A 27,265-nucleotide genomic window follows, 5' to 3' on the forward strand; every position below is an offset into this window, starting at 1 on the left:
ATTACAATATAAAATATTACAAATGCTTTTATTATGCATTTATCATATTATAGTGTATTGTTACAGTGAATAAAATGTTTCTTTTATTTACAATATTGTTTTCTTCAATTTATTTTTGTCCTCCTTTAAATTGTAAAAAAGTTGGTCACTGGCCCTGGCTGGTTGGCTCAGTGGTAGAGCGTTGGCCTGGCATGCAGGAGTCCTGGGTTCGATTCCCGGCCAGGGCACACAGGAGAGGCGCCCACCTGCTTCTCCACCCCTCCCCTTCTCCTTCCTCTCTGTCTCTCTCTTCCCCTCCAGCAGCCAAGGCTCCATTGGAGCAAAGTTGGCCCCGGGCCCTGAGGTGGCTCTGTGGCCTCTGCCTCAGGCGCTAGAGTGACTCTGGTCGCAATAGAGCAACGCCCCAGATGGGCAGAGCATCGCCCCCTGGTGGGCATGCCGGGTGGATCCCGGTCGGACGCATGCGGGAGTCTGTCTGACTGCCTCCCGGTTTCCAACTTCAGAAAAAAAAAAAAAAAAAAAAAAAAAGTTGGTCATCTTAGTTTTAGACTCTTGCCTTTTATTTTAAAATATCCTTTCATACAGTCTCAATACCTGTACTTACTCTTTGCAGAACAATTAGACCAAAGATGCTGTCACCGAGGCAGGTGGAAGTTCAAACTCAAAACATTTGCTATCTCAGCTGTGCCAGAGAATCAGCTGACTTACCAATGTTAAACAAGTACTTCGAATTTATCCAAGATTGAGAAACAGGCCCAGGCAGAGGACTGGCTGCCTTCCAACTCTACATGAAAGCAGGGGACGCTGCCCTGGTAACCTCCTGGCGATCCTAGACACAAGACCAGACGTCCTTAATAAACACCGCATCCTGCTTAACCGCCAATTTCAAACTTCCAAGACCTGCCCTGCCGGGTTTGGCCTTCTCGGATTCCCATTGGTTATGAGTCAAAGGAAGGAATAATTTAATTGGCTCTCCCCTTTACTTACTCCATCTCTTTAGAGATTTGGGCGGGGCCTGGCTGATAAGCGAATGTCTATCATAGGTGCGGGCATTCTTATTGGCCCAGGCACGGTTGGGCCCGCCCGCGCTCTTCCCCGCGTTCAAACGCGGCGGCGGGAGGCACTGAGCGAAGTCTAATGACAATCCGCGGCGTCCTCTGAACGTGAGTCTGGGCACCCTTACGCCTAATTCTCCCCCACCCCACACCGCAAGACCAGGGGAAGGGCCTCCTCTACCCACACTAATCCTGCTTTGCCTCCCACCCCCAGGACTACTGGGGGTCAGGAGGGTGTTCCCGGGCTGGTGGAGCGCGCGCGCACTTCCACGGGAGCCGGAGGGTCTGCTAGGGAGTATCGGGGCCAGAGGAATTGTTCTCTGAACCTGCCTGGGGTCCTGTGATGTTCTGCCCTGCCACCTGTCAGCATTATCTGCATTACTCTGTCTAGTGGAGTCCGGCAGCAACTTATTGCCTGTGTGACTTTAACAATGATTTACTTTAGTGTCTTTGTACTCCCAGTACCGATCCACTACTTGCTACTTCAGGCCTCTTTTCACGGGCTCCAGCTGCTATTGTTAGAGAAGGCCAGGTCCTGCCTCAGAGCCTTAGCTCTGGGGGCTCCCTATGCCTGGGGAACTTTTATTTCTCCAGTTATTAGCAAGGCTTGCTGTCCACTCCTTTCAGGGCTTGGTTCAAGAGTTACCTTTTCAGGAAAGCCTACTCTGACTACACTGTTCAAAATTGCGGGGCAGGCCCTGGCCGGTTGGCTCAGCGGTAGAGCGTCGGCCTGGCGTGCGGGGGACCCGGGTTCGATTCCCGGCCAGGGCACATAGGAGAAGCGCCCATTTGCTTCTCCACCCCACCCCCTCCTTCTCTCTGTCTCTCTCTTCCCTTCCCGTAGCCAAGGCTCCATTGGAGCAAAGATGGCCTGGGCGCTGGGGATGGCTCCTTGGCCTCTGCCCCAGGCGCTAGAGTGGCTCTGGTCGCGGCAGAGCATCGCCCCCTGGTGGGCAGAGCGTCGCCCCTGGTGGGCGTGCGGGGTGGATCCCGGTCGGGCGCATGCGGGAGTCTGTCTGACTGTCTCTCCCCATTTCCAGCTTCAGAAAAAAAAAAAAATTGCGGGGCACACACACCCACACAGACTGCCACAAACCTCCTCCATCCCACCCCCACTCCCATGCCCCAGTTGCCCTCATCTTGCTGAAATTTTTTCACCCTCACAGCACTTAACCATTGCCCAACATATTATGTAATTTCTTTTTTCATTCAGTCAGTCAGTCACTATTTAATAGCATCTACTATGTACCAAGCTGTATGTATCAACCCTGCCCAAGGATAAAAATCCCTGCCTTTGTGGAGCTTACATTCAAAGGGGGGCAGATAATAAACAAATTTGTAAGTAAGTGAGTATGTTAGATAAGTGTAGTGCTTGTTACAGTGAATAAAAATCTTTTTTTTTTTTTAAATTTTTATTCATTTTTTAGAGAGGAGAGACAGAGAGAGAGAGGAGAGACAGAGAGAGAGAAGAGAGGAGGAGCTAGAATCATCAACTCCCATATGTGCCTTGACCTGGCAAGCCCAGGGTTTCGAACCGGCGACCTCAGCATTTCCAGGCCGATGCTTTATCCACTGCGCCACCACAGGTCAGGCTGAATAAAAATCTTGTTTTTAATCTCCATCACCAGACTGAGTATCCCAAGACCCATGTGGTGGCTGATCTTCATCCCACCCCCCATCCCTGATACTTTGAGGAAGATCAGGTTCTCTCAAACCCTTACTTCTCAAATTGTCATACACACTTGACCTTCTCTTACTTCCCTTCAGCACCAGTGGGGGGATGTTGAAATTCAAGTATGGAGCACGGAATCTGCTGGACGCAGGTGCTGCTGAGCCCATTGCTAACCGGGCCTCCAGGCTGAATCTCTTCTTCCAGGTAACAGGCTGCCAACTCTGCTCACTTGAGTTTGTTTTCTTGGAACCTCCTTGTTACTCACCTTTGCTTTTATGATGACACTGAGGCTAGTCTAAGAGAAATCCCATTTGGAGTTTTATTTGCGCTGATAGTTCTGGGAAAAGGAGTCACTGTGCAGACAGGATAGTTGAGCTTGCCCTTGAAGGAAGACCTTATCATCTCACACACTTGACACTTCTGTCCTAAAGTTTGTCCAAGGAGCAAATGAACAAAGACATGCTTGACTAAAATTTCTGTAGGTGTAAATCTATTTTTTTTTATTCAAGGGATGTTTATATTTTAGATTAAAAAAACAAACAAACAGTTTTGATAAATACCACACCTGTGAAACCACTTTCTTCTTGAGGTATAGAACAATTCCATCATCCCAGAAGTATTTTTTTAAATTATTTTTTATTTATTCATTTAGAGAGAGGGGACAGAGAGAGAGAGAGAGAGAGAGAGAGAACGGGGGAGGATCAGAAAGCATCAACTCCTATATGTGCCTTGACCAGGGAAGCCCAGGGTTTTGAACCGGCAACCTCAGCGTCCCAGGTCGACGCTTTAACCACTGTGCCACCGCAGGTCAGGCCATCCCAGAAGTATTAAAACATACTATCATGAGATTATATCCTAGTAGTTTTCTAACTCTTGTTTCTGATGGAGATGGAACACTGTTGATGTAGAAACCCTTGTTTGACTTATGTATTCACAAGTCGGGGAAAACAGAGAGTGGGGAAGATTTAGATTAGAATTCTAGCTGCAGCACCTGTTAGCTGTGCTACCTTGGGCGAGTCAGTTGCTTCTTCAGAATCCATTTGCTACTCTTTAAAATAGAGGTTGTAACATGTAACACCTAATTCACAGGTAGTTGTTAGGATTAGGTGAGATAATCCATGCAAAACATTTAGCTCCTTGTCCAGCTCTTGGTAAGACCTTTATAAATGATAACTATTTCTACAAAGTAGAAACAAAATAGTAATAAATTTGTGTTTACTTAGTAGTGATTATATTTAGAAGAATATTTATGTAGGGAACCTGCATGATGATAAATACTAATATGTTCTCGGTGATTTTTTCCCCCCCTGAAAATATTTGTGTTGGGGAATGGTCAAACAAATCAGAATGGAGAAAGATTGAAAGCTTAAGTTGTTCTTTGGGACTGTCTCCATCTCCAGTTAAGTCAGTAGATATTTTTCACAAATGAATAGTCTATCTCTTAGCTAACTGGTGTGCTTCCACTTTTTAGCCCTTTCATTGTTTTTTACTCCAGAACTTTCCCAACTTATTACAGAGTTTATTAACAGCTTATAATGTGCTGATTATATAATACTATGGTTTCCAGTGTGCTGAGCACAGAGCCAGCATCTTCCTCATTATCTTTCTTCAGCCTCATAACAAAAATAGGGACTCTTCTTAGTTCCATTTCAAATAGGAGGACTTGCCCAGGATCATGCAACTTGTACATGTGAGAACCAGGTTCCATTTTTGGTCTGTCTGACTCCAGAGGCTGCTCATATAACTGCTGAGCAATACTGTCAGTGTATGTGTCAGTTTATTAAGTGTATCTTACACTTAAACATCATTGTAACAGCAAGGATTGTGGGTAAATCCCCAATTCATCTTTTTTAAATGATAAGTTCCTCCTTACCCCCAGGAAAGCCATTATGTGCAAATGTAGTGTATACCTCACATTTGCCTAATGCAGAGAAGTGAGGATGCTTTTCTTTCCCCATAAAGTGCCATTTTAATGAGGTTTTAATTGAGTAGTGATTTCTTCCCCCCATTCAGGTAAATATTTTACAGAGTAGCTCTCAGGTTCTACTTGAACTCTAGGTCAGTGGTTGGCAGATGTTTAGATTTTTGAGTCAGTAAAATTCACAGATTTGCTGGGCTTACCTAGATCTACCAGCTTTTTATTTTGCCAAGTAAAGTATGTAAAAAACCAGATAACAACAACAAAAAAACCCCACCTTATTATTTTCTGGTTTATTTTATAAAGAAAAGATATTTTAAGAAACATCAAGGGAAGAAGGACATCATTTCAGAATAAAAGGCCATTTTAAAATTTGAATACATTTAGCATTATAAAAGAGTTACTGTGTGGTGGTCATTTATTTTCTCATTTCACAGCCGACTTGAAAACCTTTAAGAATCATTACTATATTGAAACTGCTGCTCTGGTTGGTCTACACTCATTAAAGAGCAGAAGAAACAAAGAATTTTATTTATTTATTTATTTATGTATTTTTCTGAAGTTGGAAACGGGGAGGCAGTCAGACAGACTCCCGCATGCATCCGACCGGAATCCACCCGGCATGCCCACCAGGGGGCGATGCTCTGCTCATCTGGGGCGTTGCTCTGTTGCAACCAGAGGCATTCTAGCACCTGAGGCAGAGGCCATGGAGCCATCCTCAGCGCCCGGGCCAACTTTGCTCCAATGGAGCCTTGGCTGTGGGAGGGGAAGAGAGAGACAGAGAGGAAGGAGAGGGGGAGGGGTGGAGAAGCAGATGGGCGCTTTTCCTGTGTGCCCTGGCCTGGAATCGAACCCGGGACTCCTGCACGCCAGTCTGACGCTCTACCACTGAGCCAACTGGCCAGGGTCTATTTTTCTTAGTTAGTGGTGGAACGGAACTGTAAAGTGACAGATACGATGGCTAGAGCTTCACATGAAACAGATTTTCACCTACAAACTGGAAAATTCTATATAATTCAGTAGTTTGGGGACAGCACCAAGAAATCAGTGTTTTGTGTTTTTGGTTAAGTTCTCCAGGTGATTCAAGTGTAGCCAGTCTGTTTCTATTATTCAGTGCTGTGTAACAAACTACTCACAAGCTTTAAAACAACAGTGATTTATTTTCTTTATGATCTTTTGGGTTGGCCGGATTTAACTTTTCCACCCTATAACATCAGCTGGGGTCCCTCAAGGGGCCATGTTGAGTTGGGAGCTCGGCCAGGACTGGAACATCTGGGTGCTGACTGCAGGCTGGGGCACCCCAGAGTTCTTCCACTTGATTTCTCTATGAGATCTTTCATTATTCAGTGAGTATAACCCAGGGTTTATAGTGTTTTCTGTGAATAAAAAGAATTTTAGACTCTGTAGGCCATCTGGTCTTTGTTGCAACTGTTTAGCTCTGCCATTGTAGCATAAAAACAGCCATAGACAATACGTAAATTAATGAGTGTGGCTGTATGCCAATAAAGCTTTATTTATAAAAAGAGGTGGCGGGTCAGATTCGGTCCATGGGCTGGAGTTTGCTAAATTCCTGTCTAGGCCAAGCTTCTTTACATGGTGTCTGGCTTCCCCGAAGAGCAAAAGCAGACTTCTCAAGGGCTCCACTCGGAACTGTCACAGTGTCATCTGTGTCACATTCTGTTGAAGTGACAGCACAGATTCAAGCAGAGGGGAAATAGACTCTATCTAGCTCTGGATGGGAGCAACAGCGAGTACCTTCAGAGTTAGAGGAACTGTTGCTGGCCATCTTTGCAGAGAGACCTCCACACAATCCATGGCTTGGCACATGAGATCCATTGCTCTAGATCAGAGGTTGTACACTTATGTCCTTGGGGGCCAGGCAGGGAGTATAAATGAGCCAGGTAGAAGACTGTAAGTGCAGGTCTGCAAGTGCACTGCAGGTGCAGACCTCTGCAGTGAAATGTAGAGCGCGTTTGCTACCCAGAGTGGCACTGTTAGCAGCTGCAGCTTAAAGTCACCAGGCAGGGGTGTGGGGCAGTGTTGCTAGATCTGCCAGAGCCAGCAGTCTCCCCCCACCCTTTTTTGGTGAAATCTGATTTTTCAATATTGGCAGATAATTCAAATTATTTTACCTACCACAGGCCAAACAAAACATGTCTGTGGGCTAGAGACAGTCTGCGGGCTAGATAGTCTGCCAGTTTGCAACTGTTGCTTTAGATTGTGAATAAATTGAGCTTTAGTATAGTCACTCCATTCATTCCACTCTAGATTGTTTTAGTGAATTAAAGAAACTAAAGTTATATTAATGAACCTCTGGGCACACATGAAAGAAGTGGCAATCATTGTGTCCTGTTGTAGAGACATGAAGACATGTCAGGACCAGCAGGGTCCAGAATAAATGTTCCTGTGAGCCTCACACCATTAAGAAAGAAGGGCCTTTTCTAATTAATGGCATATGTGTGAAGTTTTCTTCCCAGGTGCTGGTGGAAGAAACCCACAGTAATGGAATTGTACAAGTGATAACTTAATGACTGTTAATTGATGTCTCTTTAAAGAACAAAGCCACAAAATTGTGCTGTTAGCGTGTGTCACAAGCAGTTAGTCAAGTTGGTGGCTTGTAATTTACTCTGTGTGGATGGGTGTTATTGATCAAAGCTTTTCATTATTGACAGTGTCTCCATATGCTGTTTGCTGTTTTTAGGGGAAACCACCCTTTATGACTCAACCGCAGATGTCTCTTCTTTCCCGAGAAGGGATGTTGGATGCCCTCTTTGTTCTCTTTGAAGAGTGCAGCCAGCCTGCTCTGATGAAGATTAAGCACGTGAGCAACTTTGTCCGGAAATGTAAGTTGGGAGAACTATTTCTTGAAGACTGTTCCGCTAGAGAAAACTGGAAGGATACCAGAGGCAGAACGAGTCAGTGGTTGCTGTCAGTGGGCAAGAATGTTCTTGGATAGTCTGACCAGGCCGGTGGCGCAGTGGATGGAGTGTCGGACTGGGATGCGGAGGACCCAGGCTCAAGACCGCGAAGTCGCCAGCTTGAGCACGGGCTCGTCTGGTTTGAGCAAGGCTCACCAGCTTGAGCCCAAGGTTGCTGGCTCGAGCAAGGGGTCACTCGGACTGCTGTAGGTCCCCCCCCCCCCTTACATGACTTTGTGATATAACTACCGACCCTAAACTTTAGTGGTTTCAAATGACGATCATTGTATTACTTTTCATGATTCTGCGGGTTGACTGGGCTCAGCTGAGGACTCCTCCGCTCTATGTGATGTTGGGCAAGATTTCAGGCAGTAGGGACTCTCCTGGTCTGGAATGTTTGGATGGCTCACCCAACAACTGAAATGTTGACTGGAAGGCTGGGTCAGCTCAGCTGGGGGCTCTGGGATGACTGGGCCTTTTTCTTCTGTAGTCTTAGGGTCTCGTGCTCTCCATGGCTCCTCTGTGGTCTCCATCAGGGGTCAGCCAACTATAGGCTGGGATGCCTATTTTCTAAACTAAGTAGGGTTTTTTGTTTTTTGTTTTTTCTTTTCTGAAGCTGGAAACGGGGAGAGACAGTCAGACAGACTCCCGCATGCGCCCGACTGGGATCCACCCAGCACGCCCACCAGGGGCGACGCTCTGCCCACCAGGGGGCAATGCTCTGCCACGACCAGAGCCACTCTAGCACCTGGGGCAGAGGCCAAGGAGCCATCCCCAGAGCCCGGGCCAACCCTGCTCCAATGGAGCCTTGGCTGCGGGAGGGGAAGAGAGAGACAGAGAGGAAGGAGGGGGGGGTGGAGAAGCAAATGGGCGCTTCTCCTATGTGCCCTGGCCGGGAATCGAACCTGGGTCCCCCGCACGCCAGGCCGACGCTCTACCGCTGAGCCAACCGGCCAGGGCCTGTTTGTTTTTTTCAAAAGTTAGAAGCAGGGAGTCAGTCAGACTCTTGCACGTGCGCCTGACTGGGATCCACCTGGCCTGCCCACCAGGGGGCGATGCTCTGCCCATCTGGGGCGTTGTTCCATTGTGGCTGGAGCCATTCTAGTGCTTGAGGTGGAGGCCATGGAGCCATCCTCAATGCCCAGGCCAACTTTGCTCCACTAGAGCCTTGACTGCCGGAGAGGAAGAGAGAGATAGAGTGGAAGGAGAGGGGGAAGGGTGGAGAAGCAGATGGGCACTTATTATGTGTGCCCTGGCAGAAATTGAACCCGGGACTTCACACACCAGGCCGACACTAAACTAAGTTTTACTGTAACACAGCTCCTTTCATTTGTTTAGGTATTGCCTATGGCTCTTTTCATATTATAATGGCGTTAGAATAATGGTGACTGAGGAGTTGAGGCCTATAAAGCCTAAACTATTTACCATCTGGCCCTTTAAGGAAAAGCTTGCTGACCCCTGATCTGCATGGTCTCTCTAACAGAGATGTTTGAACTTTCTATATGGCAGCTCTGGATTTCCAAAAAAACAAAAGTAGAAGTAGCCAGCCCTTCTAGGGCTTGGGCCTGGAAGGGACATTGGCTCTATGAGGCTGCATCCTGTTGTTTGAAGTGAATTGTAGGGCTGCCCAAATTCTATGTGCCAGTGAACTACACAAGGGCACGGATTCCCGGAGGCATGGGTCACTGGGCATCATCTTCAGAGACTGGCTACTATACCCCACCTGGCATGTTCATACAATATCAGGGAAGATTCTAATAGGCTCTGCTTTGGGTCATTTGCCCAGCCCTTACCAGTCACTGTGTTTGGCCTTCACTGGGTGCCCAGGGGTTCAGGGCACTGTGATTACCAGGAATGTGCAGGTACCCAAAAGAGTTGGGAGTTTTGAGTAAATAAAGTCAATATATATATATATATATATATATATATATATATATAGTACAATGACTTTAGGTATTTATGTGCGAACCCTGTCTGCCCTCAGTTTCCCCATCTGCAGAATGGGGAAAATGCATATTTAATAAGGCTGTGTGGAGAGTGAGTGAGTTAGCCACAGACCAGGCTTATCATGCTTCCTGGCACATGGAAACACTCAATACATGTTACCCAGTGATGATAGCCATTAACCTCACCGACATGTAATTATGGTGTAACTTTAACTTTAAAATATATTTGGGGTAGTTACTCATTGTACCGTATTTGTTTGAATAAACTCTCATTTTATTTTCTTGACTATTCAAATTCTCAAATAAGGAGTGGGAGGGGAAGGGAAATTATATGACAGACGAATTTACTGAGTTGTCCACGGGCACCTTCATTAGTCTCGAGACGGATATCTGGTTACTTTAAAGTGGTGGATCTTCTCAACCCATTCAGTAATCAAGGGGCTTGGCTTAGTGAAATGTAGACTCTTCTAATGGAATTGCCTTCCAGGGAACTGTTGCATATTATTGAAGAGGCTTCCTGGAGAGTATGTTGAGAGGCTGTGATTGGAAAAGGGTGATTGCATTAGTATGATTTATGTTTTCCCTTTTGAGTTTTTGTTTTGGGATGTAAGCTGCTTTTTCCCATGGGAAGAATGGTTCATCAGTTGCTCTTGCCTACGTTTCTTGAATCTTGTCATAGAGATGGAGCTTTTCTTCGGGGACTGTTGAAAGAAATGAGACAGTATAGCCCTGAAGTATGGCCCCTAGCATGAGCCAAGGGAGGGCAGGGAACTATATACGTCTGGGAACTAGGGTAGGGATTTTTATGTCTTTTTTAAAAATTATTTTATTTATTTATTTATTTATTTATTTATTTATTTATTTATTTATTTATTTATTTTTGTGTGTGTTTTTTTGAAGCTGGAAATGGGGAGGCAGTCAGACAGACTCCCGCATGCGCCTGACCGGGATCCACCCAGCACGCCCACCAGGGGGCGATGCTCTGCCCATCTGGGGCATCTGTTGCGACCAGAGCCACTCTAGTGCCTGAGGCAGAGGCCACAGAGCCATCCTCAGTGCCTGGGCCAACTTTGCTCCAATGGAGCCCTGGTTGCAGGAGGGAAAGAGAGAGACAGAGAGGAAGGAGAAGGGGAGGGGTAGAGAAGCAGATGGGCGCTTCTCCTGTGTGCCCTGGCCGGGAATTGAATCCGGGACTTCCGCATGCCAGGCCGACACTCTACCACTGAGCCAACCGGCAAGGGCCATTTTTTATTTCTTAATTACTATTCTATCCCCAATGTCTGTCTGGCATATAGTAGGTACTCAGTAAATAATGGTTGACTGACTCGAATGCTAGGTGAACAAAATAAGTGACCAAATCTTAAGCATAGTGCTCATAATTTGTGTAAAAATAAACAGCAAGCATGATATTAAAACATGCATAGAAAAGTGTTCATAATTGCCGAAGTTGGGCATTTCTTGGTGATTTGATAGTAGCTGAAATTCTACTGTCTTTCATCTACATTCACCGAAGCTTCTGTATGTTCACAACTTGAGGACTTGTGGGCAAATTATAACTTGAAGTTGTTTTTTTTTTCCTAATTATAAACATATTATAAAATTAAATATAAAAGGTCAAAGGGAAAAGTCCCTCAAAATGCTACCTGCCCGAGATAACCACTGTTAATAGTTTGGTGTATAATATTGCAATTTTTTTGTCCTTACAAGATATTTATTATGGCAATTTTCAGACATATCAAAAGATAGACTACTTTGAATTCCTATGTACCAATCAGTTAGCTCTAGTATCTGTCAGGCCTTTCCACACATGTTGTAACACTGGTTTTCAACCTTTATACACTTGCACACTGGTGAAAATAGGAGGATTATTTTGGGGACCACTAAGGTAGAAATCACCCTGAGCATAAGTGAATTCGACTAAGGTCATTGGGTCTGCAGTCTTCATATGTCAGGGTGGATAACTCACAGACTGACACAAATTTCTGGTGGACCGGTCCACACACTGGTGGTTTAAAAACACTGTTCTAATATTACTCTTGTTTAATTTTACCCAGAATGGATCATTAATGTTAAATTAAAAAGTGAGATATGAGTGTTTATTTGAGATAAATAAGAATAGTTATTTGGAAATCAGTGGTTCAGGCAAAGTCTAGGTCATGTCCTGATTAGGAGACAAAGGCGATGGGTATTTATGAGAAAGGAAAGGGGAACAATTACATCAGTAGAAGGATGGTATTTCTAATATAACATAGTGATGGTAATTCTAAATAATGTTGTAAATTTTTAGTCCAGTAGTCATTAGTCAAGTAGTCACAATAATTGCTCTTTTGTTATTTTTGCAAACAGTTCTTTGGGACACAGTGTTGTCCTAGGCCCAGTCCAGAGGTTATTTTGCCCTTTTTTAATATCCCAGAGATTTGAGACAGAAGACATGCAATCAGTTCCTCCAGTGTGGCAGCTCCAGCTCCATTTTAAAGTGGCTCCGTTTATATTATTGTTTACATATGTGTATAATGTTTTGCCACTAGCTTTGCTCACTTAGCACTATGTTTACTCAACAAATATTTATGGAACTCTTGCTATATGCCAGGTTCCATTTTAGGTATTAGGTATTAGGTTTAGAGTGGTGATCAAAACAGACCAAAAAAAAATACACACGTTCTAGTGGAGGTTGAGTTCTACCTCATTCTTTTGTTTTTTAGAAAATTAAATTCAACAGGGTGACATTGATCACCAAATGTACATAGATTTCAGGCAAACATCACTACATCATTTGAATAGTCAGTTATGTTGTATACCCATCACCCAAAGTCAAATCATTTTCTGTCACCCTATATTTGGCCTTCTTTACGTTATTCATTCCATTCTACCTCATTCTTTTACATGGGTGGGTGAATTTTCCCGCTGATGGACCTTTTGGTTGTTTCTAATTATTTTTCTGTTACAAGCTTGCTCATCACATTCTCATATGTATAATATTTTTTCTGAGCACATGTGCTAGTGTTTCTCTGAAGCACCAGTTCCTACAAGTTGAAATGTTGGATTATTGAGTCTCAAAAAAGGAAGCAATGCCTTCAGCTGTGTGGGCTTTTGCCCTCTGGGTGCAAATGTTTATCTGACAAGGCCGTTCTTTGACTGCATCTCATTACAGTCCTTGGTCTTCATCTCCACCTCAATTATCAGTACCCAGTGGGCGCTTACATGCTGTGACCTTGTGCTGGGATGAAGGGTGATTTGCTTTTGGAGTCACAGCAAGCTGCTGATTTAGAGAGAAATTGTGAAGGGGTTTTTTGTTGTTGTTGTTAAATAGTCATAGTCTTGAGTTTAAGATCTTACCTGTTTACTTTAATAATCCAAAGTATTTGGGAAAAGATATTGAGATTTGGAATGGTTTTTCAGAATTCAGAGATGATCATGGTGGTTTTGTCTGGAAGCATTTTGCTTGCTTGTGTGATTGAGATGCCTGGTGGTTGGCAGGAACAGACCCACGTTAATAAGTTGGACAAATGCTGTAAGCAAATTGGGGGCCCAAGGCCTACCAGAGAAGTGAGAGATCGGCCTTGTGGGGGAGCAGTCATAAAACCCAGAGAGTTTCAAGCCAGCGTGTTTGGAGAATTATCATTCAAAGTTCAGATGTTTGAGCTGAGAGAAACTTGGAAAGGCACAGGGAAAAAAGATGGGGTTTGGAGCTGGGATGTCAGGTTAAAAGGAAAATACCGTTCAGGTTGCAATTTTGCTTCTGCATGGAGTTCTCTGTGTAGGCACTCTAGATTTGTTTTTTACAGTGATCATGATGGATTCATGGGGACCCACCACTCTTGCCTGACTCCCCAAGGAACCACAGGAAGGTGTTTCAGAATGACTGGCTAACATGAGAGGTGGTCTGTGGGTGGGAAGACATTCAGTGCAACAGAGTTCATCATATGTTTCTTTGATCCAAGAGAATTAAGTTCCACCCATGCAACACAGAAAGGGGGTAGATAATGACAATGACAGTTGCATTGGCTAATTCATCAGTATGCCACTCTATGACTGTGGGTATGAAATGGCTTTTCCCTTTGCTGGACTCAGTCCCTGTCATTGTCTAAACAACTTGCTGAGCTGAATGTAACTCTGGAAATGTATCTTCCATCTTTATCTAGTCGCCCGCCTACGGACGTGGCGTTCCCTTCCAGTGCCTGGAGCACTCCAGTGTCCCTCTGGGATTACAAAATGGTCTCTCGGTCTTCAAGGTGGCACCTTTCTGAGGAGGGATTCTCCTGTGTAAATTTGACTATATGTTTTTCTAGTTTTCCTTTGGAATGTAACCCCATTGCTTCTTGGCCTTTTGGCTAAGATCAAGTGGAGTGTAACCTGTATACAGTGTAGTTTCCTTATACATAATGTACAGAACTGAATTAATTTTTCAGTCCGTCATAGCTACTCTCGTCCATTCTTTCGGGTCATTTGAGCTGTTGCATATTCAGTGATGCTCTAGCCTAGTGTTCTTAGAACATTAAAAAAAAAATGTACGTTTCCCGGCCAGGGCACACAGGAGAAGCGCCCATTTGCTTCTCCACCCCTCCGCCGCACTTTCCTCTCTGTCTCTCTCTTCCCCTCCCGCAGCCAAGGCTCCATTGGAGCAAGGATGGCCCGGGCGCTGGGGATGGCTCTGTGGCCTCTGCCTCAGGCGCTAGAGTGGCTCTGGTCGCAACATGGCGACGCCCAGGATGGGCAGAGCATCGCCCCCTGGTGGGCAGAGCGTCGCCCCTGGTGGGCGTACCGGGTGGATCCCGGTCGGGCGCATGCGGGAGTCTGTCTGACTGTCTCTCCCTGTTTCCAGCTTCAGAAAAATGAAAAAAAAAAAAAAAAAAAAAAAAAAAAAAAAAAAATGTACGTTAGATGCCAAATCTGTCATTCACTTATTTAGTCCATGTTTCATACATTGAAGATCTCTGACTGAATGTTGGTGTCGTGTCCAAATTAGTATGTTGAGGCTCTGACCCTCAGTGGGATGGTATTTGGAGGTGGAACCTTTGGAGGTACTTAGCTTTAGATGAGATCATGAGGATGGGGCTCTCTAGATGAGATTAGTGTCTTTATAAGAAGAAGAAAAGAGGAAGAAACATAAGAGTTCCCACTCTCTCTCTTTGTCAAGTAGGGACACAGTGAGGAGGTGGCCGTATGTAAGCCAAGAATTTGGCCCTCATTAGGAACTCAATCTTCTAGCACCTTGATCTCGGATTTCCCAGCCTTCAGCATGATGAGAAATAAATGCCTGTTGTTTAAGCCACCTCGTCTGTGATATTTGTTATATCAGCCCAAGCAAACTAAAACACCCACGGAGATTGCACTAGGAAAAGGAATAAGCCTATGTATTAAGAAAAAGATGGCTGCAGACCCTCCCAGATCTGTGACATGTCAACTCTACAGAGCCCATGTCAGGGCTCCATTTGCTTCCTTGGGCTAAGTTGTATTTTTTTTTTTTTTTGGTATCACTACCGCATATTAAGGAGGGAAGGCATTCCTATTACTGACACAATCCAGAGGTGATAAAGTGGGCTTCTGAGAGAAAACTGAGCAGAACACATGTGGTCAAAATGGAATGATCTGAAATCGAACTGCAACCTAGATCGGGATGGGAGGCATGCTGCTCTCGTCCCATTGTAAACTGGTCTACATGTGGACAAGCACCTTGGACCAAATGCTGCCCTGCAGCCTTCTGAGAGGAGGAAGAAAAGCATGATCTGTGTTCTTTTCCCCCTATTTTCTCAGTCTACGAGATGCAAATTATAGCTGCCATGGAAACTGTGCTTGGGAATTTCTGGAGCCCTTAATTTTAACAGATAAAAACACTTTTTGTGCTGATTTTATAATTATTCATGATGCTGAGAAAGTGACTAAATGTCTTTTGACAGTGAGGGAAGACATAAGAAGAACACTTTTATCTTTCTTTTTCGGCTTTCATCAAGATGCAGGTATTCGAAGCTCTTGATTTGCCTGGGAGTAATCGTTCTGTGTTTTGCAGATTCTGACACCATTGCTGAGTTGCACGAGCTCCAGCCTTCTGCAAAGGACTTTGAAGTCAGAAGTCTAGTAGGTTGTGGACACTTTGCCGAAGTGCAAGTGGTGAGAGAGAGGGCAACGGGGGACATCTATGCCATGAAAGTCATGAAGAAGAAGGCCTTATTGGCCCAGGAGCAGGTAGGAGCATTTTAGCGTCACGCCTTTTCCCCTCTCTGCACTGGAGTGTTCACTGCAGAGAACGATAATCTGCTGAGTTGACATCTGGGACCAAACACATTTTCCTCTGTGACTCTGAGTTAATTACGGTTGCATGGGCAGAAAGGTCTCTCATGTTCTTAGCTCTTTTTCTTGAACTGGTATTGACTCATTTTGAAGGCTCACAAGCTCCCCTTGATTTCTTTACCATGTTCTTATAGTTGTGTTTTATTCAGAACCAACTTGGCCTTTTAATTAATGAGTTTAAGATCTTTTGTGACTGTCAGCCAGGGATTTAGCGATATGCATATTATGGGGTGAGTCAGCATTTGCTTTTGTACAGATTTTATATATTTGTGTTGTGGGCATGTCTATTTGATTTTAAAACAGGCTGTTGAAGAAATTAAATACCATTTTTATGCAGCTATTCTTGTTTGAGAGCAGGCAAGAAGTTATCTTTAAGGTCGTGGTATTTTTCTTTCTTTGAAACAAGACCGATACTCAGACATACTGATTCATTTGCAGTGTTTCTAGAGAGACGGCCATCAGCCTTGGAGTTGGGAGAGTAATCTATTAGTTACAGACATTCGAGTGCACATCATGCATTTGATAATGCACTTGGCTCCGCAGGGAGCCTGCACAGGAATTGAAGCTCAGGGCTGTTCGTTCAAACAACCCTGGAAAGCAGAGGGAAAATGCAAACAGAAAAAGCAGGCGTTTACCAGTTGAAACAGCTACAGCATCACAGGAGGGAAGGTAGTTAGCGGATTCTCTCAGGATGGAGTGAGGAGAGGTGTGGGTGAGCCGGGGGCAGTGAGGGGAGGAAGTTCACCCTGCTGTGGGTGCCGGGCGGAGAGAAGCGGCGAGGATGTGCCAGTGTGGTGTGCACGACGTTCTGGGGGTGTGAGTACTAGGATATTATATGCATATATGGGGTTGTTTTTTTAGTGGCTTTGAACAGATAGGAGAATGGGAAGAAATGAGGACATTTAGGTGGGATGGAGGTAAATTTGTGGGAAATCTCAAGAACCCTTTTTATTGAGGCAAAATATAAACAACATCAAATTTATCATTTTATTAACTGTTTTGAAGTTCCAGTTCATTGGTATTTGTGTATTTACAATGTTGTGTAACCATAACCCATTTCCAGGATGTTTTCATCACCCCAAACAGAAACTCTGTACCCACTGAATGGTAACTCACCCTTCCCCCTAAAACCAGTTTTTGGAATGGCAGTTTCATCTGTGAGACGGCTGGGGATCGTGCAGGCTTTTGGAATGGGGAAGTTGGGAGCAGAGTGATGACTTCGGGGACTTTTTGTGGCCTCCAATCAAAGAAGCAGCGAAGGGCAGGAAGCTGCTTGTTAGAGTCCAGGAGTGATCTAGTCTGTGTCGAGGAATACAGTGTGAACAATCGCACAGAAAGGGGAAATGACAGGATGTGGCTGATGCTCACTCAGCCCCGACACCCACGCACCATCTATCATCCATAAACACTCACTGAGCACCTGTTGTGTTGGGAGAGTTCTTGGGTCTTTGGAAAGAGGCATCAGATGGAGCCCCAAATTTGTGATGCTTATGTTTTAGACGCGAAATGGTGCATGTGAGAGCAAAATAATCCAACACACCACACTGCGGGTTCAAATAGTTATGCCTTCCTCCAGGTGAATGACTCGGCAGGACCCTTTATGAGCTGTGGGCTGAAGGTTTTTAAAATCATACACATACAGGAGCTAATTAAAGCTGCCTGCCTGCTCATTCAGAGGGTGAATGTAAGAAAAGCAGGGGCTTTAACTGAGCTGTTTTGAGGCTTCAGAAATTGACAGTGTGGAGTGAGAGAACCATCCCAAGGAGTATATGAAGGGAAGTGCTGGAGGGGAGGCTGGGAAAGGTAGTGTCCTGTGGACAAGACTTGTCCCCTGGGAGAGGCCCGTACACCCACCCTGAGCTTTGGGAGGACTGGAAGAGGAGTCAGTGGTAAGCGAGAAAGATGTCAACTCTTCATCAACCAGTCGTCACTGAACAGCTTTTATGTGCCGGAACAGAAGGAGTAGCAGATCAGGTGCAGTAGGGTAGGGGGTTGGACTGGTGTTGCCCTAAAGTGTTAGATGTATCACTGATGGTCTACAAGATGAATTTAGGTAGTACATGGACAAAACTATTTTAAAACATTTTATAGTTTAACATTAACTAGTATGTCAAAACCTGGGACTTTTCACAGATGTTATTGTTAGAACTAAATGGAAGGAGGTATATTGAAAATTAAATTATTTTTATTTTGAAACAATCACAAATTTATAGGCAAGTTGCAAGTATAGTGGATCAGTCAGGGTTCTATAGTATGTATGTAAAATATATATTATAAATGCACATTGAATGTATATACATTCACATATACTTATACACATTGAAAATGTATACACATATATGTATATACAACTTCCCTGATCATGGGGACTGGAAAGTCTGAAGTCTGTAGTGCAGGGCAGGACAGTAAGCTGGACCTTCTTGGGCAGAAGCTGGTGATGCAACCGAGGCCGAATTTCTTCTTTCTCAGGGAAGGCTCAGTTTTGTTCTTAAGGCTTTTCAACTGATTAGAGGAGGCACACCCAGTTATCAAGGGTAACCTACTAAAGTCTACTGTTGCTGTTAACCACATCTACAAAATACCTTTACAGCAAACCTAGATTAGTGTTTGAATAACTGGGGACCATCACCTAGCTAAATTGACAGGTAAAGCTGTCACATGCAGTATTAACAACTTTCTTTCCCTGCACCATTTGAAAACAAGTCCCTATTCCTTCCATTAGTATGAATTTCCTGCAATAAGGATGTTCTTCTATGAGCCACAATATCATCATCAAAATCAAGAAATTAACAGTGATATATTATTAACATCTAATCTGCAGACCCCCATTCAAGTTTCATCAGTTGTCCATTGGTCTTTTAGAACAAAAGGGTCTAGGTCAGGATCACACATGGCATTTAGTTATCCTATCTTTTTAGTCTTTTCCCATCTGGAACAGTTTCTTAATTTTTCTTGGTCTCTCATGACGATGATTCTGAAGATTATAGGCCAGTGATTTGGTAAGATATATATTCGTCTGGTGTTACTCATTTTAGATTCTGGTTTGATGTTAGACAAACATCTGTCTAAGTTGCATTTAATAGGTAAATAAATGTACCTGTTCCAACTTCCATATAAATTCAATTTAAGAACAAACCTACAGAACCTATCTCGTTCGTAACCCAGGGACTGCCTGTTATAATATACCTGTCTACCTACCTACCTACACGCACACTCACACATATTTGCATCTAATTTCAATATATCTGTATATATCGAAAATTATGTGTTTATCCCAATACCAAAGAACTCTCAACCCCCTCCTTTCAATTCCTTTGTTCTATTTTTTGTTTATTCCCTCTTGTTCTCCCTCCTTATAAAATCCCGTTTGGCCTGACCAGGCGGTGGCACAGTGGATAGAGCATCGGACTGGGATGCGGAGGAGCCAGGTTTGAAACCCCGAGGTCGCCAGCTTGAGCGCAGGCTCATCTGGTTTGAGCAAGGCTCACCAGCTTGAGCCCAAGGTCGCTGGGTTGAGCAAGGGAGTCCCTGGGTCCTTCTCATCTCTCTCCTTTCGTGTCTGTCTGTCCCTATCTGTCCCTCTCTCTGTCTCTGTCACAAAAAACAAATACAAAACATAAATCACTGCTTGTACTCAAACAGCAGATGGATTTTTTTTTTTTTTTTGTGAGCCATTAACTTTAATCCTAGCTTGCACCCGGTGGGCAAGAAATACACACAGTGGGAAAACACTTCCCTTTCCATTCAGGGCTCCCAAAGCCACTGACTTATTCGAGTTTCCTAGAATCAAAGGTTTCTACCTCACCAACCTTATTCACCTCTGTTCCCCATCTCCTTCCTTCTCTCTGCACAAACTCTGTACAAACTGGCTTCTCCTTCAGCACTCTGCCCTCTTGGAGCAGATGGATTTTTGAGGGCAGGAGTAACCCCGTCTCCTCAGGTGGCCAGCACTTGAGTAAACCCTTTTCCTTCTCATCAGCACTTGTCTTGTGTAATTGGTTTTCATGGTGACAGGCAGCCGGATGTGTAGTTCATTTTACTGGTTTCATACTCTACTGTCTTTGGTGCTCCCTCTTCTCTTTGGTGGCCTCGGATGCTCTGTTCCAGGCCATGCCTACACGTGGATGCCTTTTTCACCCTGTGTGGGCTGTCGATACCACATATTGGACTGCCCCCCACACCTGGGCAGCCCTCCTCACCCTGCCGTGACTCTCCCCACCACCTGTCTTGGATGCTGACCTTATTCTGCTCTCCTAATGGCTTTAGGACTGAATTGTTCAGGAAGGGAAGGTGAAGAGAAAGAGACAGATACTTAGATTTAAAGGAAGTGAGTTGACTTTAAAGAAAGATGTTATTGGACAGGTAACATGGATCTGGCAGAAGTTGTGAGAAAATAGGCGAATGGATGAGATTTATGGAATGCTGGGCTAAGTGATTTTTTTTTTAAAGCTAGAAACCTCAGTTCAGTCTTAAAGAGAAAAGAGAGAAAAATGGGCATTTCTCCCTCCCTCATATTTACTTTTTTATATTATAATTGTCTAAAAGGTTTCCTTTTTCCCCTAGGTTTCTTTTTTTGAGGAAGAACGGAACATATTATCTCAGAGCACAAGTCCTTGGATCCCCCAGTTACAGTATGCCTTTCAGGACAAAAATAACCTTTATCTGGTGAGTCTTTACATTTATTTCTCTGGTATCAACCCAGTGCTCTGATACTGGGATATCACAGTCATAGAATTGAATGTGGTTCTTGCTCATACAGTCCAAGACACCTCTCATTCATTCAGTTGCTTTCCTGACTAGCAGGTGTCTTCTTGCTCTTATCCTAAAGATTAAGTGTTAGCCCATTTAGATAGAGGCCCACTTATTGTTGGGTAATGTAGCTATGACATTATGTCATATTGTGGCTAAATGGCAATAATGAGAAATCATTTATTTGGAATTAGTCTGATATACCTTTAATAGAATCTTTCTTTAATTTTTAATTTATTTTTATTTTTTTTATTTTTCTGAAGCTGGAAACGGGGAGGCAGTCAGACAGACTCCCGCATGCGCCCGACCGGGATCCACCCGGCACGCCCACCAGGGGGCGATGCTCTGCCCATCCGAGGCGTCGCTCTGTCGTGACCAGAGCCACTCTAGCTCCTGGGGCAGAGGCCAAGGAGCCATCCCCAGCGCCCGGGCCATCTTTTTGCTCCAATGGAGCCTCGGCTGCAGGAGGGGAAGAGAGAGACAGAGAGGAAGGAGGGGAGGGGTGGAGAAGCAGATGGGCGCTTCTCCTGTGTGCCCTGGCTGGGAATCGAACCTGGGACTCCTGCACGCCAGTCTGACGCTCTACCACTGAGCCAACCGGCCAGGGCCTCTTTCTTTAATTTTTAATTGAGGTATAATTGATATATGATATTTCAGGTGTATAATGTAATTTTTTGCTATTTACAATTTTTTGCTATGTATTGTTAAGTGATTACCATCATAAGTCTAGTTAATATCACCTGACTAGGCAGTGGCACAGTGGATAGAGTGTTGGACTGGGATGCAGAAGACCCAGGTTCGAAACCCAAGGTCGCCGGCCTGAGCGCGGGGTCACTGGCTTGAGCATGGGATCATAGACATGACCCCATGGTCACTGGCTTGAGCCCAAGGTCACTGACTTGAGCAAGGAGTCACTTGCTCTGCTGTAGCCCCCCCACCCCCATCAAGGCACATATGAGAAAGCAATCAATGAACAATCAAGGTGCTGTGATGAAGAATTGATGCTTTTTATCTCTCTCCCTTCCTGTCTGTCCCCCTCTCTCTCTGTCTCTCTCTCTCAAAAAAAAAAAGTCTAGTTAACATCATTTAAATTTTTAATTTTTAAAAATTGAGATAATGCATGGTTATTATCAAGACAATGGAATAACTGCAGAGCTCTATGAAATAGAAGGGAAAATTCTCTACCTTTTTTTCTAATCCATTTCCTAGTGAAACAGATATTTAATGATTATATGTGTTCTTTCTGACCATTAACTGTGCCTCACGGAAAAACTATTTCTACATCTATATTTACAACATGTATGGGATATTTTACAAATATAGTATATTATTCTCTGTTCTGTTCTTCAGCTTGCTTTTTTGCCTTTTTAACGGTTTATCTTGGACATCTTTCCACATCGGTACATAGAGATCTGCCTCATTCGGTTGAATGGTGCCATAGCTATTCTGATGCCCATGTAACATGACTTGTAGAATGCTAAAATTCATTTGGGGCCATGTTTAGGTTCTCAGGGGTTTAGATTCCTGAAATTAAAAAAAAAAGTGTTCTAGAAACATTTTTGGCCCTGAATCAGCTCTTAAAAAGTAGGACTATATAAATTTTGTAGAGGTTCATGTAAGAGACTCCTATTTATCTTGAAATTTCATGGGGCATTTTTGGAAGACTTTACTGCCTTTATTTCTGAGTTACAATAAGCAGTATTTTTGTTTTGGTTTCATATTAGTTGAGAACCCATGCTGGTGAAGAAGTTCCCCTCCAGCCCACCCAGCCTGCTAAGTGAGGACATTCTCATAGGAATGCCTTGGGAGACTGGCCCTGTGCCAACCACATGCTCCTTCAAAACCAACACCATGCCTGTTGTGTTTAGCCTGAAACATCCTTTCTTTGAATATTGTCTCCAAAGCTTTTTCTTCCTTGAGACCTGGGGCATGGAGTCCTGACTTCTCAAATGATCTTGATGTGTTTTTAGTTTATATTAAATATTATTTAGTTTATAGTAAATATTCTAGGATATTTACTGCAAATGCCACATTTGCCTTGTGGCGTCTGTATCTTACGGAGTTCCTTATGTTTGGGTGTATTAATAGACTTCTAGATTAGCCTTCAGAAAAGAAATTCCCTTGAAACAGCAGGAGTTTGTTTGTTTGTTTGTTTGTTATTATAGTTTTAGATATTTTAATTAGAGCTCTGCCGATGATTTAGAAGACCAGCTGTGCCTGGTCTTAGAAGACCAGGATGAGCCTTTTGTTTTCAAGGCAATGCAGGCAGTCTTGGAATTGGGGGGTAGGGGGCTCTGATTTTTGGCAAAAGTTGAGAGTCCACAGTTTCTGGCCTGCCTTGCACTGCTCTGAAAGCTCGTATTTCTCTTATTTTGGGTTGAAGAGCTTGCCTTCTTGATATCTCATCTCATGAAGCCTCTTAAAAGTATGCATTGTTGATATATGATACTTTGGGACTGACACACTATTAGGGTCAGATTTTGATAGGGATGATGACTAATAGAGTACTCTGTGTAACTCAGGTGACAGCTAGTGGTCAAGTCACCCTGCTCAGTTGCTTCAAGGAAACCACTGCTTGTCTCCGTGGTGGCCAGTGAGGATGATCAGAGGGACCCTAGGGGGGGATGCTCACTGGTCATTTTCTTTGTGTTGACTATAGTGTTTTTTCATGGCTCAGTAGTGTTCAAGCACATTTTCAGGAGGGTAATATTTGGGCATTTTGAGAATTTTAAACTCTTTTGGTGTCACCATTTTCATCCCTATCAACTGGCTTTGACACAGTGGAAACTTCTTTGCTTTTAATTTAATTTAATTTATTTTTTCTTTTTAATTGAACTTATTGGGGTGACATTGGTTAATATAGTTACATAGATTTCAGGTGTACTGTTCTATAGCGCATCATCTGTATATTGTGTGTTCACCACCTAAAGTTGGGTCTCTGTCACCATTTTTCCCCTATATACCCTCTACCTCTCTACCCCCCTTGCCTCCGGTAGTCACTGTACTGTTTTCTGCAGCTGAGGTGTTTTTTGTTTGTTTGATTTTTGCTTATCCCTTTCTTTTTAATTGTGGATTTAACTGCTGTGGTCTTCTGCTTGGACATAGGCTTCCTGGACTATTGGGAATATCTGCCCTTCCTCTGCTAGCACAGCTCCCGGCTGCAGGGGGCCACCTTCTCTGGGTCTGTAGGTTGTGGTCCTTCCCTCTGGATCTTGTCACTGGCATTGGCATCCTTAGCTTAATGACCAACTTTTCAGGTTGTCCACCTGCATTCTTGCAAGATGGGAATGATCTTGAAACAGCTGCTTCCTGGAGTTCTGGTTGCCTCGTGCACATAGATACCTGGTTGCAAGGACGTTAGCATTCCCTTCTTTAGTAGCTCGGTTGGGTCTCAGTGATGGGATCACGTAGTATCTCCTTGTCTGCATTGTCTTCTCAAGTGCTTTGGTACTTTGAAGTGAAATGCTTGCTAAGGGTACAGTTTTCATATAAAAATCCATCTTAGCATAGGTATTAAGATGTGATTACAGATCCACTGTCCCTTATCTGTAATACCCAGTTCTGTAATACCCAGTTCTGAAATACCCAGAGCTCTGAATAACCTCAAGTTCTTTTGTTCCCTATTTGGCAGCAAAGCCCTAACTTTTGAACTCTAGCAAAACCTGATCTGAACACTCTTATTTGTTCCCTTTAGTGAGACTATTCATCCAATTTGCCACAAAGTTATGCGTTTTATTAAAGGGTGCTTTCCCAGGCCCTACCCTCGGGTGTTACATAATATAAAGTAAGTATATGCACCACTTTACCTTTCTGAAATCTGAGCATTTCTGAATCTGGAAATGCATTCTGCCGCAGGATCAGAGGACTGTAGATCTCTTTGGTGTCAGAAAGTACTGAAATTTCGTTGTACCTAATGACCATTTATAGATCATTAAACCTTTGAAGTTTGGGGAAACATGCAAATCATAATAAGCTCCTCTGGCAGTTGAACATTAATTGGTAGTGCAAATGCAGTTTAACTGAAGATGCATTTCATATTAATGAAGAAAAAACTATAGAATTTCACTTCTGATATATTTCTCAAAGCCATCTCCGTCTCCAGCCCTGCTTCTACTGTGTGAGTTCAGTCTGCCATCTTTTGCCTGAATTACTGTAATAACCTCAGTGTTCTCCCTGCCATCTGTCTGGCCCTTCCCCCAGGTCTTCTACACAGTGCAGCCAAGTCATCCTGCTGTTAAAACCCGTTAAGACTCCCTGCTGCCCTCTGGATGAAGTCCAGACCCTTACACATGGCTTACAGGGCCTCTTTTGCATATGCCTCCAGCCTTGTTGCTTACCATTTTCTCTCCTTTCACTTGACATTCAGCCTGAACTTCCTTCGGCTCTTTTTTTTTTTTTTTTTTGTATTTTTCTGAAGTTGGAAACAGAAAGGCAGTCAGACAGACTCCCGCATGCGCCCGACCGGGATCCACCTGGCATGCCCACCAGGGGGCGATGCTCTGCCCATCTGGGGTGTTGCTCTGTTGCAACCAGAGCCATTCTAGCGCCTGAGGCAGAGGCCATAGAACCATCCTCAGTGCCTGGGCCAACTTTGCTCCAATGGAGCCTTGGCTGCGGGAGGGGAAGAGAGAGACAGAGAGGAAGGAGAGGGGGAGGGGTGGAGAAGCAGATGGGCGCTTCTCTTGTGTGCCCTGGCTGGGAATCGAACCTGGGACTCCTGCACGCCAGGCCGATGCTCTACCAATGAGCCAACCGGCCAGGGCCCCTTCAGCTCTTTGAAGTTGCCTTTGACCTCTCTCCATGCTGTTCTCTTTTTTCTTATTCCTCTGACTTTGATTTCAACGTCTGGGCTTGGGTGGATGTTACTTCTTTCAGGAACTCTTCCTGGACCTGCTACTGGACTCTTAGCCCCCTGTTTTTCCTCTGGCTGAGCGGGTGTTGGTCTCCATCACCAGGTTACTCCCTCTGTGGTGGGAGGGATTATGTCTCCCTTGCTTGCAGTAGAGTGTCCCCAGGCAAATGCTTAAGAAATATTTATTGGATGAATATACGATTGACTTCATAGAAATTTAACTTACATACAAATTTACTTATTGTGTTTTAGTGTGAGTTTTGTTCTCTACAGTGTGTAAGTCAAGATAGACACAGTGGGATTTTCAAAATTTGGAGCGCTACACAAAGAAGTTAAACTTAGGTCCTTTGGGATTTAGAGGTTAAAAATTTCCTTTTTGGGGCTACATACCCATGGCCGTGGCTTACCATTTTCTGATATATAGAAAATTGTGGCAAGTTCATTGTAACGTCTGGCGCTGTATAACCAGGCTAGTCCCACATTCTGGCAGGCGACCCATGGAAACGATGCTTTCTTAATCTGGTTCATGATGAAATCGGCTCATTTCTGTATAACAGATGCCTTCACCACTGTCCTTTCATGAAGGCGCTGATCTTTACAAAGGAAACATTGCAACTCACCATTTGTAATATTGTTATATATAATTTTTTTTGTGAAATTTCTTAAAGCTTGCTGGCCCAGTAATGATGTTTTTCATACTGTGGGTCTTTTCAGGCTCACCTAGCTCTAAGCCTATAACTGACCTGTGAAGTTTTATTAACTAATTTTTTTTTTTTTTTTTTTTTTTTAGAGAGAGAGGAAAGGAGAGAGAAAGAGAAAAAAAACCCCACATTGATTTATTGTTCCACTTATTTATGCATTCATTGATTGATTCTTGTATGTGCCTTAACTGGGGATTGAACCTGCAACCTTGACATATCAGGATGATACTCTAACCAACTGAGCTACCAGGCCAGGATCTGATCCATAAACCTTCTTTCCCTGTTGTGACCTTACCTCAGCTCCCCTCTGTTCATTCCCAGTGTTTTTTTCCTAGTTGCACATAGGGATATATTAGTCAAGGTATAGGCTAAGCTATTGTAACAGAAAGACCACAAAATATAGTCCATACAGGTGGAACAGCCCTGTTATATGTGATACTTTAGGGACCCAGTTTTATTCTGTCCTGTGGTTCCCCCTATCCCTTAGGGCAGTGGTTCTCAAACATTTTGAAGTCAGGGCACATTTAAAATCCTACAAATAATTGTAGGTGCACTTTATACAAATTTCTGAGAATTTTTATTATTCTGAGAATTAAATTATTATTAATTATAATAAAGTCAAATATTAAAAAATAATAATAAAGTCCAAACGTGCTTTTATGGTAATTAAACCAAATAAATATGACAAAATTAAATTTATTCTGACATTAAAAAACATTTTTAGGCCCTGGCCGGTTGGCTCAGTGGTAGAGTGTTGGCCTGGCGTGCAGAAGTCCTGGGTTCGATTCCCGGCCAGGGCACATAGGAGAAGCGCCCATCTGCTTCTCCACCCCTCCCCCTCTCCTTCCTCTCTGTCTCTGTCTTCCCCTCCCGCAGCCGAGGCTCCATTGGAGCAAGGATGGCCCAGGCGCTGGGGATGGCTCCTTGGCCTCTGCCTCGGGCGCTAGAGTGGCTCTGGTCGCAGCGGAGCGATGCCCTGGAGGGGCAGAGCATCGCCCCCTGGTGGGCAGAGCGTCACCCCCTGGTGGGCATGCTGGGTGGATCCCGGCCGGGCGCATGCGGGAGTCTGTCTGTCTCTCCCCGTTTCTAGCTTCAGAAAAATACAAAAACAAAACAAAACAAAACAAAAACCTTTTTTATGTTATATTTTTTGAGTTATGCTTTTT

At 44.0% G+C, this 27,265-nt stretch overlaps 1 protein-coding gene across 5 annotated transcripts in view; it reads left to right on the plus strand.

Moving 5' to 3' along the window:
* Positions 1-2,835: 2,835 nt before the first annotated feature.
* The window catches only part of CIT (citron rho-interacting serine/threonine kinase), a 166,008-nt gene continuing 141,578 nt past the window's right edge, over positions 2,836-27,265 (plus strand). For all 5 annotated transcript variants that reach the window (XM_066370788.1, XM_066370789.1, XM_066370790.1 and 2 more), the window contains exons 1-4: positions 2,836-2,931; positions 7,347-7,488; positions 15,517-15,692; positions 20,361-20,462. In XM_066370788.1, the coding sequence (XP_066226885.1) occupies positions 2,836-2,931; positions 7,347-7,488; positions 15,517-15,692; positions 20,361-20,462 (516 nt within the window). The remainder of the gene's footprint in view (positions 2,932-7,346; positions 7,489-15,516; positions 15,693-20,360; positions 20,463-27,265) is intronic.

Source organism: Saccopteryx leptura, chromosome 2 (genome assembly GCF_036850995.1).
Source record: "Saccopteryx leptura isolate mSacLep1 chromosome 2, mSacLep1_pri_phased_curated, whole genome shotgun sequence".
Taxonomy (NCBI): Eukaryota; Metazoa; Chordata; class Mammalia; order Chiroptera; family Emballonuridae; genus Saccopteryx; species Saccopteryx leptura.